The sequence below is a fragment of the Crotalus tigris genome, unplaced genomic scaffold, assembly GCF_016545835.1.
Source record: "Crotalus tigris isolate CLP2741 ecotype Arizona unplaced genomic scaffold, ASM1654583v1 scf7180000023658.1318691, whole genome shotgun sequence".
NCBI classification, from domain to species: domain Eukaryota; kingdom Metazoa; phylum Chordata; class Lepidosauria; order Squamata; family Viperidae; genus Crotalus; species Crotalus tigris.
Window position 1 is genome coordinate 158,755 of NW_024100104.1, and position 22,701 is coordinate 181,455.

The 22,701-nt window shown below is 37.3% G+C and overlaps 2 protein-coding genes across 2 annotated transcripts in view; one reads left to right on the top strand and one right to left on the bottom strand.

Moving 5' to 3' along the window:
* The first annotated feature begins 1,337 nt into the window (after positions 1 to 1,337).
* On the top strand, positions 1,338 to 16,475 carry STK25 (serine/threonine kinase 25). The gene is made up of 12 exons (XM_039320599.1): positions 1,338 to 1,526; positions 2,480 to 2,585; positions 7,609 to 7,839; positions 8,663 to 8,719; positions 9,553 to 9,661; positions 10,557 to 10,714; positions 11,156 to 11,341; positions 11,742 to 11,887; positions 12,854 to 12,968; positions 13,665 to 13,736; positions 15,515 to 15,651; positions 16,413 to 16,475. Exons 2-12 carry the CDS (start codon positions 2,484 to 2,486, stop codon positions 16,450 to 16,452), a joined length of 1,353 nt encoding a protein of 450 aa, XP_039176533.1. The 5' UTR covers positions 1,338 to 1,526; positions 2,480 to 2,483; the 3' UTR covers positions 16,453 to 16,475.
* Positions 16,476 to 17,487: 1,012 nt separating this feature from the next.
* FARP2 (FERM, ARH/RhoGEF and pleckstrin domain protein 2) overlaps positions 17,488 to 22,701 on the bottom strand; it is a 68,716-nt gene continuing 63,502 nt past the window's right edge. The window contains exon 27 of the mRNA XM_039320597.1: positions 17,488 to 20,878. Coding sequence (XP_039176531.1) covers positions 20,788 to 20,878 — 91 coding nt within the window. The 3' untranslated portion in view covers positions 17,488 to 20,787. The remainder of the gene's footprint in view (positions 20,879 to 22,701) is intronic.

Consider the following 22,701-nt stretch of genomic DNA (forward strand, 5'->3'; position numbering starts at 1 on the left):
AAAAAGAGTAATATTATTATTTAAATAGATTAATATAGGTTTGAGCCCCTTGGAATATTTATTTGGATACCACCTTTCACCTGAAAAATCTGACACCACTCCCATTCTGCTATAAACTAAGAACCAGCATGACGGGCCAAAGCAGTTATACCTCCCGTTAAATTTTATTTAACCCAAACTGAGTTTTATCTTTTGAAGCTAGACTTTAGTGTGTAATTAAGTCGCTTACTAATACATTCTTAAATTGCTGGTTGGACCATTCAGTATTATATATTTCATTTGATTTATGCTAATGCAACATATTAAGTTTTAACTATTTACTGTGGAAATCTCTATATGAACATCCAGCTATATTCTGTGACAGTTGACTCTCGAGTATCTTTCAAATTATAACCGGTAAATTTAATTAACAATACAACTTCCAAGCAAATATGTTGGAACTTTGTTAACATGTATTTGAACTGAACTATTTGTTTTTCAAATATTTCCAGACTTCCAGAGAGCAAACCTTTTAGATAACAGCTGTTTAAGGTTCTTCTGTCAATGCTCTTATTTTATAACTGACATTTGCATGTTGCATTGTATCAAATTGCTTGGGCATCAGTGAAACAAAGCTATCTTTCCAACAAACATTCTAAAAGTGATTTTAGAATGCATAAACCTAACAAGTTATCAGTCTGTCTTGAGTTCTCTAATAATAATTTATCACTTAGATGATGCTGACCAATCATCTTTATCTATTACTGTGCAATTCCTAACGGTTATTTGGGGATAAGTCCCACTTCCCCTGCTCCAGTGTTGTGTAGTTTTTCCAACATTGTCTTATTAATATCTAATTTATATAGTTCTAAAGCTTGCTTGAAATATATTTTTGCACAAGTCAATGAAATATAAAAAATGGATGAAAAAAAAATGATCGCTTTCAGTTTGAAAGGGCTCATCTGTGAATTTTACTTTACAATAAAAAGAAAAGTTATTTTAACTGCTTTGTGAACCTTCTGCTCCTTGTTAAACTTCATGGCTACCTCAGAATTCTAAATAATTATCATAGAAGGTTGATTTTAAAACATTCCACGAGTTTCTTGCATAAAAGAATCTAGTCACATCGGTTTAGCAGAGGAGTTCATATGACATTTTGCTTTATGCAAAAATTGTACTGCTTAATCCGACCACCAGAAGGAATCAAAGCGCCGCAAACAGTAGGAACTTCAGCCTTTATTTCTTCCTGAGAGCCGAAAACGAAGCCTGATACACTACCTTTCCCAGAAATCCTCGCTTTCCGAGTTTCCTGCCCTGCCCTCCTGAAATGTATCATAGTCATTGCAGTCTCCGTTCCTACCTTTTTCTAGCAAGTCGCTTGGCTCAAGAACTAGTCTTCCCAGTAGACTCCGCGGCGAGTCGGATTCCTGCGCATGATTGTTTTTCGTTTTGCTCCCTGCAGTTACTCTCACTGAGTTCGCTAGGCTGGATTGGCGCCCGCCAAGCTACAATGGGGCAGCTGGGCTGGGGAGACCCTCGGGATGCAGGTGAGGCGAAGGGCTTCGGACACGCCTGGTGGCAGAGGCGGAGCAAGTTTTTTGGGAGTAAGGCTGACCGCGGCAACCGTTGCCATGGCAGGTGTATCTAGAAGCTTTTCTCTTTGGTGGCAGCAGTAGGGCAGGGAAGATTTTGGCCTTATATCCATCTCGAGTTGACTGCCCATCTGGAAATACCTGATGGAAATCACCCACAAGGGATCTTCTCCGAATTAATCTCCATCTCCGCTAGGCTTTTTTTTTTTTTTTTATACGCAGGTGGTAGGAAAGGCGTTTCTTCAGATGGTTTTTTGCTTTCTCGTTGCAGTCCGCCCTAAACGTTCCTCTCTGTGCAGCCCCGTCGTGCTTAATAAATCTGGACGGGGGAATAAGAGGGGTCGTTTTTTCCCGCGCTGGAAAAGCGTCTATGTTATCTGTACGGTTTGGTTTGATTTTTTTGTAATTAACCCTCCCCGCTTCTTCTTTCTTCTGTATTTCTTGGAGTACCGTTCCCATTATCCAACGTAATTGGTATCTTAACATCCATAAGAGCGGATGGAATCGGAAATAATTCATACTGGGCTTAATCATGAAGTTAAACTTCATACTGTGCTTTAAGCTGAAATTCTCATGACATCTCCATTTGCAAAGCCACACTGTGAAATCTGTGCTTTATCAAACTGTTACTAAAAAAGAGAGTTTCTTTCTTATTTATTAAACAAGCAGGTGTTCACCCCATTCTTTTTCAAACAGTTCTGGATATATATCTGCATACAGCTGAATTTTTCCCAACTCCTTGCACACTTGTGAATTGATAGACTAAGAGAGAATATCAGGTTCTGAGTTGCCTATTCTGAGATTAATAGAGATTGTTAAATTGTTATGGTTCCTGAGTCTGTGTTAAAATGTAAGCATGTTTGTATCTTAACTCATTAATTGGCTGCACTTTTTTTCTCTTTTTGTAGCTAAATGATCAATAGAAGGTATATTTTTTATTGCTGTGGAAGAATTGGTATATGGGTGTGGTGCCAGTCTTCAGCCATGGCTCATCTGAGGGAATTTGCCAATCAGGTGAGTGAGAACTTGAGGCTGTTTCTAAATTATTTACACGAAATTGAAATATCCAAACAAACTTCTGCATGTGGCCACATTTACATTACATTCTGACATTTGTTGTTGCAAAAGTCCATGATGGCATCAGTTTTCATGATCCAGTTTGCCATGTTTACCAGGCCAGTTTCCCTGGATGATTTATTCTACCATTTTGCATTATGCTGTATACATCTTTATATGTTCCAGTTTTCCACAATTTTTCCTATGTTTATGAGGGATTGGCTGATTTTCTAGCCTGTTATCTGCCCCCTCATACTTTTTTTCCTTTTTATATTTCTTTTTATGTTTATATTCTATTTATATTTCTAATATGTATTTGCTAATAGTTGTTAGTTGAATGCAGAAATCAAGTGTGAGGCTTGCTTTTTTGAGAGCATGCATGGATGTTGTGGCATTGTATGAAAAGTTGCTTACATCTTGTACTCTGTACCTGTCAAAGAGTTTCTTAGTGGAATTTACATACAGTACCGGTGGTTGCCCTATTAAGAGTAAGAGCAAAAGTCTTTAACTCAAAAGCCTTAGAACAGAAATTGAAACTAGTACAAGCCTTGATGGTGATGGGTGAGTCTGTACCATATCTTCTCAAGTGATAAACATACACATAGGGATTAAGATAATATAAATGGGAAGGTGGGAGCGTATAATCTGGTTTCAAAAAAATAAGACCATTCTAAGAAATTTGAGCTTTTAGCTCAAATTACCTCTTCGGCATGGTCTGTCATCTTGAAAATGAAAATGAAAAGAAGTGGAAAAATAGTCCTAATATTTCGGCTCCTAGCTGTCTGGCATTTCTGCTGCTTCTGTTACTCTTGTAAAGCAGTGTTTCCCAAACTTGACAATTTTAAGGCATGTGGACTTCAACTCCCAGAATTCCACAGCCAGCATTGCTGGCTGTGGAATTCTGGGAGTTGAAATCCACATGCCTTAAAATTGTCAAGTTTGGGAAACACTGTTGTAAAGGAAAGCATTTCTAGTCATATTGTTCTGTACTTGTATGCTTGCACACATCATATTTTGATTAATTTTAGTAAAACTTACGTAGCTTAGTTTCTGGGAGGTGACTGGTCTCTTCCTCGCATCTTTAATATTTTGCTTTTATGTAATTTGTATATTTAAGTTATTATTAATTTTCTATTCTGCACATCTCACTGATACAGTAACTCTGGGTGGCTAACAATATGATAAAAAGTAAAAGAGTCCTTGAAGTCAATTAAAAGTAGAGGAATTAAATAGAAAAGCTGAAAACCGGGCAATGGGCAGTCTGGGTCTTCTCTACCTGGTCAGCCACCCTCAACATAGCTGGGTCCCTGCCAGACACCCAGGCCAAATGGCACACCAAGTTTTCAAACTCTTTTAGAAAACCAGGATTGTGGGGGGGAGGACCTCACTTCTAGTGGAAAAATATTCCAGAGATGGAGGCCGCAACAAAGAAGGCTCTTCTCCTGAATCCCACCAGCCTAAATTCTTTGGCAGAGAGGATCCAAACTAGGCCCTTCTACTAGAACAAGTGAGGTAGGCTAGTCCCTTCAGGATGAAATTGTCCTTTAGATATCCTGGCCCCATGCCATAAGGGGCTTTATAGATAATAACCAATTGAAAATGCCGCATCTGTACCAGTTGTAGCTTCCAAATACTCTTCAAGGATTATCCAATATAGAGCACATTGTAGTAATCCAACCAATAGATGACCAGGACATGAGTGACTGCAAGCAGGGCCTCATAATCCAGGAAAAGGTGCAACTGGTGCAAACTTGAAGTCACGCAAAGGCTCTTCTAGCCATGACTGTCACCTGCTCTTTGAGGGTTAGAAAAACCCTCAGCTTGCACACCAAATCTGTCAGGAGTAATAAACTCCATCCGGAATTAAGGATGATAAACACCCTGAGATTCCTTGAACCCACAGCCACTGTGTCTTACCAGGGTTCAGCTGAAGCCAATTATCCTCCATCCAAACCCCCACTGCCTTCAGGCACTGTGAGAGGATAACTACTGCATCAGTATATATGAAAGTTTGCTGGTTTGATCTTGGATGATGTATTAATAATAATTCTGGACACCTATGGATTTTATTATTATTTAAATAATATAGTCTATTGACAATTCTCTGAAAATAATTGATACTCATCCGCCCATATTCCATATTAATGTGCTTTCTACTACCTATATGGAACAGCCATTTCTGGATTGAGCTTCTTACGCAAAGTAGACACAGAATGTACCTATTCTTTTGATATTGGTCAGCTGTAAGAGATGTACATGGCTCTTAAATATCTTACCATTTTTATGATACTGTTATACTTACAGGAGCTGCAGAAGATCAGATGGAAATAGCTCTGGAAATTTTGTTAAAATATGAAAGCTAAGATTGAATTCTTCAGCATTCAAAATTATTTTCACAAACATGAGTCCATTAATTACTTCACTTCAATAAATATTTCAACTCATAAGAATGTTTTAAGCTGAGATTCTTTTATAGTAGATCTTGCACGCTTTCCTTTTGGATAAAATCTAAAATTGACCCTCTTTCAAATCACTCAGAATGGAAACGAACAATTTCAAGTGTTCTTCAGTACTTCAAGCCTTTATAATTAATTCTCAAGGTGGAAGAAACTTTGATGAAAGATTACAGCTAATTTGATGACATATAAATTAATCTCCAATATAGAAGAGACATTTATCTAAGACTGCATCAGAAAAAACTGATGTATTAACAAATACCACGCGAGTCTAGTGATTAAGAAACCAGACTACAAAGCAGGAAACTGAGATATAATTCCATTTTAGGCATGCAAATTGGATAACTTTGGCCCAGTCACTCTCTCAGCCTAACTTACCTCACAAAATTGTTGTGGTAGAAAAACAGGAGGAGGAAAGAGTTTTAGGTATATTTGCTGCCTTTAGTTGTTTATAAAAATAATAAAGGCAAGATAGATACATCCTTCTACCTCTGTTAATTTTAATATATATATATATATATATATATATATATATATATATATATATATATATATATATATATATATATATATATATAATGATTATATAGATTGATGTTCACAGGGTGTCCTGTGGATTTACAAAGTAAATCATGAAAGGTTCTCAGAAACGTTTTTTAGGGTGTTAAATTAATATAATCTCTTATCTAAATAGCCCTGATATGAGTAGAACCCTGAAATTCTAAGGATCTGTTACAAGTTGAACAATACTCAAGATATTTACAGCCAGAAACTCTTTTTGCATATGTTGATGAAGATTCTCAGTCATCCAGGTAGAGTTGCTGGAAGTTGAGTCATAGCACCTGGACTTATTTTCTTTTTGGTTTGAGACGTTTCACTACTTATCCGAGTAGCTTCTTCAGTCTGAGCTCAGACTAAAGAAGCTATTGGATCAGCAGCGAAACATTTCAAACCAAAAAAGAAGTCCAGTTGCAATGACTCAAGTTCCAGACGGTCTTCCTACATAGTGTTATTTTTCCTCTTTTAGATACATTATGTAGAAAAAAGGTAAATCCATGTTGAACAATTTAACCTTAGAAAACTATACTGGGTTACTCCTATTTTGAGAGATTTGTGTTGATATCACCTTTATTTGCAAACCTAACACTGACTTACCAGTTCAATTTCTAAATCCATAGTTAATCTGTTACATAAATCGTACATTTGGTTAGTTCACTTACTGCTGTCTTTTTAAATGCATGCATTAGTCTTACTGATTCATTGGCATTCTGCTAAGCCAGTCCTCTGAATTAACCACATTACTGGTTCACATGTCACACTAAGTAACCTGGCTTGCTTGGTTTGGACTTACTGCCGTTTGCTTTGTCACTACGTATGAATCACTCACTGACTTATTTTGAAAAAAAAAAAGTAACGGCTCTGGGTTGAGCTGATGACTTCATAGATGCATGCCTTTTTTCAAGATATTTTTCAATTTCCCAGTCTAGTTTATACTCCAGAATTCCATATACTCATATTAGTTCATAAACTGGGAAAAGATCAGCCAATTATTGCCACTTTATGAAATCAATCTAAAATGAAATAAACACAAGAGAGAAAGCAAATGTTTTGTTTCACTACAGAACTATTGGAGAAAGTATTCATATTGTAGTCTTCCTATTCCTCTTCTTTAAATTGATGAGAAATATGTTATGCATTATGTTATACCAGTAAGATTAAAATTACTTTTAGAAAAATTCTCCTGAACTTGATGTTTTCATATGTGGACTCTTGGCTGATTGACAGCAATAAGCCAAAGTTTCAGGAAATGTAAAATCGATCCTTCTGGCAATCTCCAGCACGGAATGTGAAGAGGGCTGTGCAAATTCAAGGCTTATTTCAGAGTAACTTTTAAGATTTGCATTTTCAACATAACTGAAGGACACTAGGTTGGGGAAGGCTATACTACACTAAGTCATAGAACTCATGACATGCAAAAGAGGGGAGGATAATTCAAGCTTTGTTCTATTTTGAGCATACAGTTTCTCTTTTCACATTTATGAATATGGTTAATCGTTTATTGACTACTATGCATTGACATGGTATTGATATTTGTCTCTCTGTGTGTGTAATTAAACATAGAGTCTTGCAACACATAAAAGGCTTTCAATTTATTAAGATGTAACTTTCTTGGTTTGACTTTTTTTTTTTTTTACATCTGGTGGTAGTCAAACTGCCACTTTATTTTGGGTGAAATTGACTATCATGACTGCCCCTGTAGAAAATATAAATGATAACTTAAAATATAGTTTTTGGTACTCATAGATCTTCACATACATTCTTTTTTCTGTTCTAATGGGAAGCCACTATTGCACTGTCTTATAATGAACTCTCCTATGGAGGGTTTATTTAGAATTGTTATACTAGCTAATAATAATAATAACTACCCTTTGTTTTCTGCCTTTTAGAGTTCTGAATAATTTGTCTTAATGTGTTGTCTTTCCCTCTCACTTCTTCATTTCCCCAATGTTTTTTATCCAACTTAGCACTCTCGGGTTGATCCAGAGGAATTATTCACTAAGCTGGAGAGAATTGGTAAAGGATCATTTGGGGAAGTGTACAAAGGAATTGACAACCGTACCAAGGAGGTAGTAGCTATCAAAATAATTGACTTGGAAGAGGCAGAGGATGAAATTGAAGACATCCAGCAAGAGATAACAGTTCTTAGTCAGTGTGACAGTCCGTATATCACCCGATACTATGGCTCCTATTTGAAGGTAACTGAAGCTAGAAAAATAGCCTGAACTGCAATGCTTTTGTTGCAAGCTATGTTGCAATTTATCTATAAAACTGAAGGGAAACAAAAAGCAACTGCTGCACAAACCCTTCTGTCTTCAAGCACAGTAAAATGGCTTCTTTTTTAGACAAGCCCTCCCTTTTTTCCAATAATTGTTTATATTTCAATCTGCAGCACAAAATCTTGTGGTAAAGATACTGGTATGAATGGATAAATATCAGTGAACATGGGAAGATTTTCCTTCAAAATCCTCTCTCTGTTCTTGTTGAAATAAAAATACTCATGATCAATATTTAATCTTTCAAAGATCTAGTAATCTGAATGAAATTCAGTCTAAGTAATCAATGTAGTGAATGTATAATACATACAATGGTCCCTCTCTAAATTTACTGATTCTAAATTAGACTTTCTTAATAATTTTGTAAAACTGTTGTCATTTCTTAATTGAAGGTGCTTGATTGTGGTGGATGAACTTTGCTTCTGAAATGCTGATCTTCTTGCCTAAAGGGTTGTTATGAGAGTTTCAATTTGTGTGCAGCAAAGTTAAAGTTTCCTTGTATTTCCTTATGCTAACATTCTTGTATGAAACTGGTTATCGTGGTACTGTTTATATAATTTTTAAACTATAAAAAATATCACCATGAATTAGTTACAAAGGTCAATGAGACAGCTAGGTCTTTCTGGTATTAAGAAACTATATATGAGATGAAGGGCAGTCCATTTTGTCTAATATTTCTAATACAGTAGATGGATTTAACTAAACATTATGATAATTTGACATATCTGCTTGACTTAATCTACAGGGCACCAAACTGTGGATAATCATGGAGTATTTGGGAGGTGGCTCAGCTCTGGATCTAGTAAGTAGTTTTATTGTTTCGCTTATTAACTTACCAGACAGAATTGCCAACTCAGGAGCAGCTCAAGATTTCATATAATCAGTTATGACCATCTACCTAACCCAACTGGTATTTGGCGCCATCAAGTCAGCAGATTTGATATTCTGACCTTGGATGAAGTAGATTATCTGGATCCTTTTCAATCTGGGTTTAGGCTAATGTATCGAGACAGTATTGATCCCACTCATGGGGGTTGGGGGGGGCTGGGGGGGGGTTAGGATGGAAATGGTGCAACTATCCTGACACTTTTGGATCAGCTGGCATGTTTTAATATCAACCATGGTATCCTTCTGGACTGGCTTCAAGGATTGGAAATGGAAGATACTGTTTTGTAGTGCTCTCCTCTTCCTCTCGTAGCCATTTCCAATTTTTTTTGAGGGCGGGGAGATCCAGCCTAGATTCCTACAATATGTGATATCTCACATATGCTGGAAAATTTGCATAAACATCTGGAACACTAATTAACCGGCCGAGGCTTGGCAGCCTTTAGTAAAGTATATTTTTTATATTTATACTCTCCTGGTGTGTGTGTGTGTGTGTATGTGTGTGTGTGTGTGTATTTTTTTACATCTGGTGGTAGTCAAACTGCCACTTTATTTTGGGTGAAATTGACTATCATGACCGCCCCTGTAGAAAATATAAATGATAACTTAAAATATAGTTTTTGGTACTCATAGATCTTCACATACATTCTTTTTTCTGTTCTAATGGGAAGCCAGGAGGAGGAGTGAAAAACTTGATAGCCAAAGTCATTTTATATATTTCATGGACTTATTTCTGCCCTTGTCTTTCAGCTCAAGCCTGGTCCCTTGGAAGAAATCTACATTGCCACAATCCTGCGAGAAATTCTTAAAGGTCTGGACTACCTTCACTCTGAGAGGAAAATCCACAGAGACATCAAAGGTAAGGCACACAGACTACACGTTGTGTTCATTCCTGGCAGTTCTTTATTGAGATCAATGAATCCATATTTGTTGCTTGTTTGCACTAATATCCTAGGAAGAAGAATCTAGCTAAGTATATACCTTTATGTGATCATGTATTAAACTAAGGAGTCTGAATGCTGACATAAATCTGCAACAGATTAATGAAGATCATTTATGTTTTTTTAAGAGGAAAATGTTTTTTTAAGAGGAAAAGGGGATTATGAAACAGAAAGCATATTATTTTACTGTGCCAAGCACTATGTTTGTAATGAATAATAATAAATGTAAATAATTTGAAATCAGCATAAATTTTACAACTTTGAATCCATTTGCTATAGTAAGTATACTATAGAAACAAGTGACTCCCTTTCATAAAAGGATGGTACTAGTATAATCTTATTAATAATGGTTTTTGATGAGATTTATGCTTTGTGTATAAACTGTGCAGTTACTTTCAAATTGTGTTCAGTACAGTACTTCTGGATAGTGATTTTTTAAACCAGAATATAGGGTACATTTGGGTTAATTACAATGGTTTTTCCACTAGAATATAGAAAGGAAAGATATAAAACATGGAAAGAACAGAGAATGAAAAATAGAATTAAATATTTCAGGTAGGACAATTATAATATCTCATTGTTTGGCTTCTGAATTTATAAGGAAGTTGTCCGAGAAGTAGACTTAAGGACTGAATCAAAATTCTGGCTGTCTTCTGCTTTCCTGTTACAGTTCTTTAAATAATTATTTGTCATCTTCTCTTTCTTGAAAATTAACTGAAAACTATATGCCAAATCTTCAAAAGTTACTATCTTTCCACAAGAGAAATAACCCCCCTTTGATTAAGTTACTTGTATACCTTTTTGTATAAACAGCTGCCAATGTGTTACTTTCGGAACAAGGGGATGTGAAACTAGCTGACTTTGGTGTGGCTGGCCAACTGACAGACACTCAAATCAAGAGAAACACCTTTGTTGGGACTCCTTTTTGGATGGCACCCGAAGTCATCAAGCAATCAGCCTATGACTTCAAGGTGAGCTGAGAGGAGCAACTAGAAGTAAAAAGACCATGAGTATATTATCTCACCAGGGAATTGCCCTATGTAGAAAAAATAAAAGATTTACAGTATGTTATATCCACATCCTTTGCCCATGGTAATGTTTGAGTATACTAGCAGAGTTTTGCTCCTACTTACATATATCAACACACACACACACACACACACACACACACACACACACACACCAGAGAGAGAGAGAGAGAGAGAGAGAGAGAGAGAGAGAGAGAGAGAGAGAGAGAGAGAGAGAGAGAGAGAGAGAGAGAGAGAGAGAGAGAGAGAGAATCATTCTAGAAGGTAAATTGAACTATTGTATTCTGGAAATGTGACTCAAAGTCTATGACCACACAATGTTGGCTTCCATGGGCAAATTAAGGTGGAATATTCTGAGTTCATATCCTTTGGTTTTTCTTCCAGGCAGACATTTGGTCTCTTGGCATTACTGCTATTGAACTGGCAAAAGGAGAGCCTCCAAATTCTGACCTGCATCCAATGAGGGTTCTCTTCCTGATTCCCAAGAACAACCCTCCAACATTAGAAGGGCACCACAGTAAGCCTTTTAAGGAATTTGTGGAAGCCTGCCTTAACAAGGACCCCAGATTTGTAAGTGGCTTTTTTTCCTTGACTTTATACAGAGTACTGTGTCAGAATATCTGGCAAAAGTTATTAAAAGAATATGATACTTGACCTTTGGAGATGAGTTAAGGGACTAGAGAAGAGTTGAGTTCTGGTTTATCCTTCACAGAAGATTGTGGTAATTTTGGGCCAGTCATGCTATCAGCTTTCCAGCCCAATCTACTTTACAACATTGTTGATGGAAAAATGTTATGTATACTGCTCTGATCTTCTGGAGGAAGTGTGGATGTAAGATTAATTAAAAAGTAAGTCTGCCCGAGTCATTTTCTAAACCAAAATGCTCTTCAGAAAGCCAAAAATGATGTCCACTTCTTATTTGGGTTTCTGCTAGCTGAAACTCCTTGTTTTGTCTCTTTTGTTGGCACAGAGGCCCACTGCAAAGGAATTGCTAAAGCACAAATTTATTACACGTTACACAAAGAAAACATCATTTCTCATGGAACTCATTGACCGGTACAAACGGTGGAAATCAGAGGGGCACGGTGAGGACTCCAGCTCAGATGACTCTGACATGTATGTATACTCCCTGTCTCCTGCTCCATTTCCAGATAAGAATAACTCACAGTTAGATGTTAGTGAGAGGAATCTGAACTGTATAAATTTTGTTTCATGGAAAATAATCTTTTGTAGATCTTAACATGAATATAATTGATGTGGCTTTTTGGGTGTGGATGAGAAAGGAATAACATATATTATTTTAATTATTTTAATGTTAGATGCTTCCATTTTTTTTTTAAAGTGAAATGAATATCCAAACTTGGTTCCTTGTTGGGAACCTGCCAGAAAAAATAGTGCATGTGATATCACATCAAATGTTAGCCCCCTGATAATATATAATAATAGTAATAGTAGTAGTAGTAGTAATAATAATAATAATGTTGAAAGGGACCTTGGAGGTCATGTAGTCCAACCCCCTGCTCAGGCAAAAAACCCTATACCCGTGGTCGCATGCAGAGCCCTTTCTGTGGGCATGCGCACCATCGCCCCAGTCCTAGGCCTTCAGTTGCGTTTTATAAAACCTTTTTGCTCTAGGCCTCCGCCGCCGTGTGCAAAAAAAAAAAAAAAAGTTAAATCAATTTCAACTTCTTGCGGGAAAAAAAAAAGATCTCGCAAAGTTGGAATTGATTGAACTTTTTAGTCCCACCCAGTGGGCCACGCCCATCCGGCACCCAATGATACATAAATGGGTTTTGGGTTGCAGTTTGGGCACTCGGTCTCTAAAAGATTCGCCATCACTGCCCTATATCATTTCAGACAATGGCTGTCCAGTCTCTTCTTAAAAACTTCCAGTGTTGGAGCACTCACAGCTTCTGGAGGCAGGTTGTTCCACTGGTTAATTGTTCTGACTGTCAGGATACACCATGCCAATTGTGAGGGCATAGAAGCAGTTGGGGAAACTCTTCTCTGATTTTTGATCTGTAATGTAATTTCTCCAGTTCAACATATTTTTTTGAATACAAGTTTTTTTTTATTTCTTAGTGATGGAGATGCAGATGAGAGGGATCAAGGGCCCATCTGGACTTTCCCTCCAACTATTCGACCCAGTTCCCTGAACAAATTGCATAAAGGGATGCCTCATCATGGGTCTCAAAAGGTCAGTTTGGGGTTGTTGTTGTTTTTTGCAGCTGAGAAGAACCAAACCATTGATAGTAGGTCTGGAAGAACTTTAATGTTTCTCTGTACTAAAACAATACAGTATTAAAACATTTGCTTTGGCTGCTTTTTCCTTTTTATCATTAGTACCAGATACAAGTGGCAAATAGGATGTCATTCCAGCCTTAGGCTTTTTTTGAAATCAGAGTGGGATTGCTGAGAGTCTGTAGGGAAGAATAGAAAGCAGTTAATGATGTTTGTTTACTTGTTTCTTTCAAAACAATATAGGTTCATGATGTTTGGCAATACACTACATTTTTGTGGATAAAAAGCAAATGTAGATGGTGGTAGGCAACATAGTGCACCCCAGATTTCAACCCGCATCAGCCCAAGTGGCCAGGGATTATGGAACATGTAATCCAAAACATTCAGGCTAGGTTTGTACATTACATTAGCCATAAAGATGTTGATTTTCATTTAGCATGATGTAGGCACAACAACATTTTGGTTTGTGGATCCTCATGTACGCTCAGCATTATGAATCAGGCCATATGGCATTTTCAACAAAATCTTGATTAAAGCAAACCCTGGCTTAGCATAATATATGAACCAGTTCTTGAATATTCTTGTTCTAACAATTGGAGTTCTTGCTTAGGGAAACACTAGCTGGCAACCTTGTTTTTTTTTCTCTTTCCAGGCTTCTGAACCTATCAAGAGGCAGCCCCGGTCCCAGTGTCTCTCTACTCTTGTCCGTCCTGTCTTTAGAGAGGTGAGTCTCTGGCACATTCTGAGCAGTTTTTGTAAACTTCTTTGTAACATGTAAAGCAGGGGTCCCCAACCAGTCGACCGGGCCATGGCATGCCAGCAACCGGTCCCCACAAACAAGCCAAGCCCCATCCAAAACCAAGCACCCTCCAGTCCGCAGAAAAACCTCTCTCCACAGAACCGGTCCCTGGTGCTGATAAGGTTGGGGACCTCTGATGTAGAGGGCTTGGATAACTAGGTGAGGCTCTCTGAAATAGATAGGAATCTGAAAAGCAAGTGCATAGGAAAAGATGATTTTTGAAAGGAGGAATGAGATACAAGTTCTATACAGGTATCTAAATCCAATACTCACTAAGGCTTCTAAATAGTTTTTACCAGTACTGTTGGCTCATGCATAGGGGCTTATTTTTATATTTAAATAGCAAGTATTTATGGTGGTTCACAATGCCAAAAAAAAAGTTAGATGTCAGGTAGAGCATGCAGATGAATTGCAGGGTCCTTCTGGTTATGACACATCCAATTCAGTACAGAATACCTCTTGCAAGCCAAAAAATACTCAAAACCAAAAGAAGTGGTAACAAACTAGCATCACAGTATCTGTTTAAAATCAGTTCACTGCTTCTTTGGTGCCAGTCTGGCATCTTTTCAGTGTGTTCTGTCTAGTAAAAAGATTTTTCTTCCAGAGGGAGTAATACACATTGCTGTTCTTCTCCCACAATCAGTGCTCAGCTTTGCCTTGTTTTGCACCCTGATTATGTGAGAGGCATAGAGCAAAGGGTAACTGGACTAGCTAAGGATCTCTTCAGGACACATTACAGCAGGGGTTCTCAACCTTGGCAACTTTAAGACTTGTGGACTTCAACTCCCAGAATTCCTCAGCAAAGCTGGCTGAGGAATTCTGGGAGTTGAAGTCCACAAGTCTTAAAGTTGCCAAGGTTGAGAACCCCTGCATTACGGGTATATAGGCCATACTGATACTGAAGGGGAAAGATACTCAGCCAGACAACCTTTTGGTTATAGACTGATTGCTCTTCTACTGATATTTTTTGCTTTTGGTTTTGCTTTTCAGTTAGCTATTCAATTTCTTTTGGAGAAATTTCTTAAAGAAAAAAATCTTATGCTGCCAGAGTCTATCCAAAGCAAACACTTTTCTGAAATGTAAATGCCAAGTATGCTGAAACTTAAATAGGAGATTCCAGAGATTGTGCTGTTTGGAGAAATGAAAAGCCACGCTAAAAATGTTTTTACTGGGTGGTAGATGTGCAGGCTATTTTTAATGGAAGATAGTTGTTAAGTGAGTTTTGCCCCATTTTATGACATTTCTTGCCACAGTTTTAGGTGAATCACTGCAGTTAAGTTAGTAACATAGTTGTTAAATGAAAGGCTTCCCCATTGACTTTACTTGTCAGAAGGTCTCAAAAGGTGATCACATGACCCTGGGACACTGCATAAATACATGCCAGTTGCCAAGAATCTGAATTTGGATCATTTGACCATGGAGATGCTGCAATGGTCCTAAGTATGAAAAATTGTTATAATACACTTTTTTCAGTGCCCATCACTAAATACTAAATGAATGAACAGTCACTAAACAAATGGTTGTGAATTGAGGATTATCTGTCTATGACACCCTTTTTCATATGGGTGGAAAGCAATAAACTTACATATTAAAATTGAGACTGTTATTATGCAGTATATACTATCATCTCTGACATAAAATGAAAATTTAAAATAAATATTTTGACTGTTCCAAACAAAATGTTAATTTTATTTTTTTGGCAGCTGAAAGATAAGCACAAGCAGACTGGAGGAAACGTAGGCGCCATGGAAGAACTTGAAAATGCTTTTAGCTTAGCTGAAGAGTCTTGCCCTGGAATCTCAGATAAACTAATTGCATATATGGTGGAACGAGTGCAAAGGTAAAATCAGCAAGAGCTGTTAGCCTGATCAAACTTAATAGCGTCAAAAGAGCAACTACCTATTTCTAATATATGCTGCTTTTTGTTTGTGCCCACAATATTTAAGTAAGTGCTATAGATTGTGGATTCCTTCCTGTACAAGTCAGTTTCTATAACTTAGTCCTTTGAATGGTCTCTGGACAGGATACTAAAAATCCCTTCTGGTATTAATCCACACCAATTTTGGCTACACATGACTGAATATTTAGCCCAAAGCAATGTTCTGCCTGTTTTTGAATCTAAAGAAAGATTATGGTATACATTAGGGGTCCCCAGCCCCCAGTCCTCAGCCTGTTGGGAACCAAGCCATGCAAATGGGCAAGTGCATGAAGCTTCATTTGTGCATGGGCAGTATTAGGTTACACATGCGAAACCATCCCCTCCCCCATGCCCACCACCAGTCTGTGTAGCCAGAAAGGTTGGGGATTGCTGGTGTACATAACACACCTGTATATATATCTATAAAGTGAAGGTGAGCCATCTGAGACTTCAGGGCCACAGGTGACATGCAAAGCTCTCCCATCTTGGCTGTTGAATTTCAGCTTGCCACTATTGTGAGGCACAGAACATATGAAAAAGTGCAACATAGAGACATACAAAGACTGTACTCACCTAACTAAGGAAATCCCCCACGTGCAGCATACGTGCCTGTGATGCTATCTATTTTGGGCTTAATAACTTACGGTGGAAAAGCCTGACAGATTTCTCTTGTTCATCCTCAGGTTCTCACACAGTAGGAACCATCTGTCTTCAGCACGCTGATGAGTCTGCTCTTTTTTGCTTATGAAAAGGGTGAACCTCCCCCCCCCAGCCCCACCAGCTCCACCAGAACTACATCTTGAATTGTTATCTGCTATTGGATGTTAACATTGTGCTATGAATTCCCAGTCATTTCAGAGCCTTTATGTCTGTATGTGTCATGCACCCATGATGGGATTTGTAAAGCAAATGGTCATGGACTACTTTGCAGTACTGGGAGGGTAATTTCTACAATGCATTTCATGAAGGTTTTTAAACAATAATCAATTTTGCTCAGGTCAGACCTTGTTTCAAAGCAAAATCCTGATTGCTGGAAAATCAAAACTGTTAAGACAAACACATTCCAAGAAGGAAGGAGATGCTGGTGGGTTTCTCCTCTGGCCAGAGGCAAAGTTTACTTAAGCACATAGATGATCTCTTGCCAATCAGCTAGATAGCAATAGAAGGCTGTTACTCAAGAGCAGTGTTTCCCAAACTTGACAATTTTAAGGCATGTGGACTTCAACTCCCAGAAGCTGTGGAATTCTGGGAGTTGAAGTCCACATGCCTTAAAATTGTCAAGTTTGGGAAACACTGCTCAAGAGAATCTTCTTTAGACTTTCTCAATTTAATTATACAGGTTATATTTTCCTCCTCAGTCTGCTTGCCCCTTTTGTGAGGCAGGCTTGTCTGCTGCTGTAATCTGCCCTTGGCCACGTTTCAGTGACAATAGCTCAAAGCAGAAATGCTTCTAGTGTGGCAAGGCCTTTTGCTGCTATACAGTATTCGTTACTGTCAATTCATATCTGATTCAGTAATTTTGACAAGCAAAGTATTATGGACTTACTAAAGAGGAGAGACATCAACTACTCCCACAAGTTAGAGAAACAGAGTCCTTCCAAAGTTTCTACACATTTAGAGCTTTGTTTGTGAAATGTGGCTAAAATTTTCTGTTAAACTGAAATAAAGTGTGGTGCCAACCAGTGAAGAATATTCTAGGTGATGTTCCTGAAATGTGTTCTTTGTTCTGTCTCTTTAACTGTTTACTCTGTGTTGGACCTGAATAGTTTTAGGAGGTATCCTATCGTTTTCTAAGCAATTTGAAACTCTTAAGTAGGAAGTTAGCAGATCTATAGCAGTATTAAAAATGGAAGTGGGAGGTCTTCAAGTATCATTTTCTAATTCTGTAACATCTGATAGTGCCCTGGATGACTTGAGAAAGACGTTACTGCCTAATAATTACAGTTGTGGGTGGAGGTAGATCTTCCAGTTCTGTTTATTCTCCCTGAAAAATGGTTGGTTGGTAATATGCAGATTATGCTGGAACATAATGCTCTTAAGAAATATCTGGGATTCAGAATATGAATCCAATTTCTTTACCATTATTTCTCCGAATTATTTACACAACATATAAAAGTATACTAATGGAGAACAGAAGCTGCTACTTTGTGCTGTTCATAAAAGGTACTTTATGCTAATCCACACGGTATTGCCAAAATCTTCCCAAATTGACTCCAATACTCAAAGTAATAATTATTGCTATTCAAATAAGCAGCAAAAGGGATCTGCCACTTCCAATAAAATTAACTTGTAAAACAAGTTTTGACTTTGCTTCTTTATTCATTAGATTTACGTTTTGCTTTTCTTCCAGAAGCTCAAGATAAGTACCTGCTCATCTAATTTTTCCACAAACAATCCAATATGGTAGTTTGGGCTGAATGTTAGTGATCTGTCACCCACTGAACTTCCATGCCATGGGGTAGACTTGAATCTAGGTCTCCCCAGTCAAAGATAACTGGTATTGTTTGATGGAATGAATGCAGGGTTTCAAGTTGATGCTAATTAATGTACACTTTCCTTAGGTTATTTTTTTTTTAGTCTGAGGTAAAGCTTGATCTTAGGTAAGTGAGAAGAATTAGTCATCTGATTTTATAGACAACTATATGTTGTAACCCTATTAGCAACATAAAGCAAATGATATTTAAAGAGACTCAAAAAGGATTGGATATTATTACATGACTGGTTTTATTTTTTTCTTGGGGGGAGGGAGCATCCGACATGGAAAATCTGCAAAATTCTGCCAGAGTCAAGAAGAGGCTGTGCCATAGACATTTTTCTATTCATTGCAGATAATAGCTCAGGTGTCAATGAGGGCAGAGGGAAAACAATGCATTTTTACCCTTATCTTTAAAGGGACGTACAGAAAGTAGCATAATTTTAAACACCAAGGTGCACATGCATGTTAAAGCAGTTTCATAGCTTGCAAGCATATATGCAGTTAGAAAAACCTTAGGATCAGATATTCACAAACACAGGAAAAAAAGTTATGTCTTTTTAATCTGAATCTATTGAATGGTTAGGATAAAGAGCAGGGAGAGAAGAAGACCTGATCTTGTCTAGCAGTAAATCCTTGTTAAAACTTACTAGGGTATATGGTGAATTTGAAAGAGCTAATATACTTTGATGAGTTTTCTTAATAAATAAAAATCCAACAACCTCTGCCCCCCCAAAGGAGTTGCTGTTGCCACGTGTTATTCATGAAATCCTATCAACCATTAAAAAGCCCAGTTTATGCATGATTGATTACAAGTGAAACACATTTAAGAGATCTATAATAGTTTATTTCCCAGAACAGACTAATAAATAAAGACAGAAGATACAATGAATAGCCATCTTTAGGAATTTGCTCTTCATCAAGAAAGATTTCAGAATTTTCCCTTTGCCCTTCGTAGGAAAGAAACCCTAATTTTATATAGTTTTTGAATCAATTCCATGAGTAATGAACTGAATCAGAATTTTTGTCGTCTTATTTTCAGCCTCTCACATACCAAAATACAAAATTTAAGATAACATTTCACCCCACACTGTTTCCCCTACAGTACATCACCCATCACCACACTGTTGCTCAATCTAACAGAAATAGAGGTGTATTAACACCAGCCCTCTACAGCTACTTTCCACTGCTACCCAAAGACAATATGAGGCTCTGTGCCATGTAAGAATAGCAATAGCAATAACACTTAGACTTATATACTGCTTCATTGTGATTTACAGACCTTTCTAAGCAGTTTACAGAGTCATCATATTTTCCCCAACAACCTGGGTCCTCATTTTACCGACCTTGGAAAGATGGAAGGCTGAGTCAACCTTGAGCCATTCAGAATCGAACTGGAGTGAGCAGCGAGTTAGCCTGCAGTACTGCACTCTAACCACTGCGCTACCATGGCATGGAGCCTTCTTGCCAGGGTAGTTTTTTCATCTTCCTTGAAATATACCGTATAGACAGACACATCAACTTTGACTTCATGGCATAGGAGAACTTCACTAAGTTACAGGAGACAACTGTGAATGGGATATCTGTTATTTCTGACTTGTACCTGTGTATCTAAATTAGATGAACCATCATAATAACAGAATATATACCGTACATTTGAAGTTATGCCTGTTCCAGTTTTACATTGTAAATCCTTGGCATTTATGTATTCCTTTGAATACAAATTCATTAGTACCTTATTATTTTTCCATAATTAATGGTCAAACACCCAGCTTCAAATTTATTTTTTTAAATTGATTGATTTTGTTCAGACATGAACTGGCAGATATTTATTTCTGCTGCAAAGGGAACAGGCTGTTTTTTTAAACTGACTTTTCTATTCCACCAGGTTGTGTCCATATTTATAACTCGGAGAGAAAGAAAATAGAGCAATATTATTCAAAAGGCATGAGAAACACAAAGGTATAGGAAACCAGTGAGAACAATATCCAGACATAGGGAACTCAAAATATTAACTGCAGTGCTACAGACATGATTTCCTTTGTATCAGAATTAACTGCACGCTCTGAGCAAAATTTCCAGTCAATTCGCTTACTTCCTCTACAAAAAGAAAAGCATCATATCAGTTTTGCAAAATGAAAATTTATGTTGCTGGCAATTTTCAGAACTCTCCATTTTACTGCAAGTTGAAATACCATATAAACAATGTAACGATGGCTTGCAAGATGGGGGTGCCTATCTGGTGTGCATGTTGCACAAAGATTATTACTAAATACAAACTATTCAAGAGTTTTAGGAAATCAATTTAAAATCACAAGATTTCCAACCAACCAAACACTTCCAATTATTCTGTTCTTATAAATAGAAACAATAACATTGAGCCATATATAAATCCAGCACCCATGTTTTCTCTTTGGATTTGAGTCCAGTGGGAGTTTAGTCCATGTTTCATACTACAGTAAAATTGATCACGGTCTACAGTAAATAACAGAAGTCTTCTCCTTTGATTGTTGCCAAAGTCAGACTCCTGTCTTCCACCAGATTGTTGCATATAATTTACAACAGAGAGCCAGCTCTACCTTTTTTCAGTTTGTGTTACTTTCCTTTTCATCCTTTGTGGTCAGAAGGCTGGATCTTCCAGGAGAACCTGTGGCTCTCTTTATTACTTCCACCCACCTGAAGAGAAAAGCAACATCCAACGGTTTAACTAGCATTTGAAGATCATGAGGTTTTGACTCTTGATCTATGTAGTAGCTTTTCATAGTTGGTTTCGTATCATCTTAGTTTCCCTTTTTACTGCCTTACTGAAAAGAACAGCAACTGTAGTATTACAGCTGCTCACTTCTAGGGGCAGAGCATAATAGAGAATACTAGGATGAATATTAATGGCGATATTCTTTATGAACAAGAGATTAACAATAGCTACTTACCTCATTGTAAAATGCATATTACATCATATTAAAAAGAAGTTCCACAATGGAGAATATTTGGAGAATACTACATAGAGAATATTTTTTAAAACTAATCTAATTTTTGTACTGGCTCTCCGTGCTGTTATGATTTCATATCACCCAGCACATATTGTTCAAGAAAATTGCACTTATTTGATATTTTCAATATTTTACCCTCCCCCACCTTTTTCTTTTTTACTATTTTAATTGTTATCAATAATGTAGAATTTTATGTACATATACAATACATAAATATATATGCATTTATGTATATACAGTATGTTGGTCATAGACCAGTGGTTCTCAACCTTTTTAATGCTGCGACCCCCAACCGGTCGTAAGTCGAGGACTACTCAACCGGTTGTAAGTCGAGGACTACTCAACTGGTGCAGCACCGTTTGCAGAATGGGACTTTTGGCAGGCTCAGCAGGGCAGAGACAGCCTGGACAATTCCTATTGCTTTTGAAAGCCAATAGAATTAGACTCTATTCAAGAGAGTCTATTCTATTGGCTTTCAAAAGCCAATAGAATAAAACAGAGTAGCACAGCTAAGGAAAAGGGGGAAAAAATGGTGGACTGCGTTGTTTGGCGACCCCCGTGAAATGGTCGTTCGACCCCAAATGGGGTCCCGACCCACAGGTTGAGAACCACTGTCATAGATTGTAATAAATTATAATAAATATTACATATTACCAGAAAGTAAAGATAGCACTGAATAAATATATTACTCATTAATGAAACTACACCATTGTCTGTTTATATCAAATGATCCATCAAATTTGATGAGGGGAATTTTTTTTTAACAGAGATTAGATGACATATCTAACAGAGATCTTTTTACAGAGATCCAAATTTTAAAAGAAAAGAAAGACTTGAGCACTTATGGATGTGCAGGTAGAGCCTGTGGGGAACACTGTAAAATGACTGTTTTTTTATTGGGCTTTCACAGCTATTCTCTAGAATTGATATGTATTTTTGGGGAAAGTCATGCATAGCTTAATATGTTCCTAGCAGGTCTACATGCATATCCGTAAGAGCTCTGTAATACATTTTGCCCTTTGAATCTGGATGTTTATACAGCTTAACTACTTAGATCAACTGAGGAAAGTATTTTTTTAATAATGAATAAGAATCATGGGGTTATACATTTATCTGCCTCTATTCTAAACATAGCAAAAATTGTTTTCATTTTCTTTCATTCATTTACTGACCTGAAAGGAATACCGCCCAAATACCCTACCATATGTCAGTGATACATAAAGGTCAGCCGAGTATCCAGCCAGTCCATGGATGAATGAGACCAGCCTATTATAGGCTGATCGGGCATTAAATAGCTGCTCCTATGTGTTTTGACAATATGCATTTGTTCACTTTCTACCTCTCCGTAGAAAAGTTCTTCTATGGATTCAGGCCAATTTTGCCCCAGCAGAATCTAGCATCTATTATATATTTCTTTTCAGCGATTATCAAAATGGGTGCATAAAGCAGGACTCCATTTCTTAAAGACAAGTGTATTTCTTATTGGATTACCAGGCCAATATACAAGTA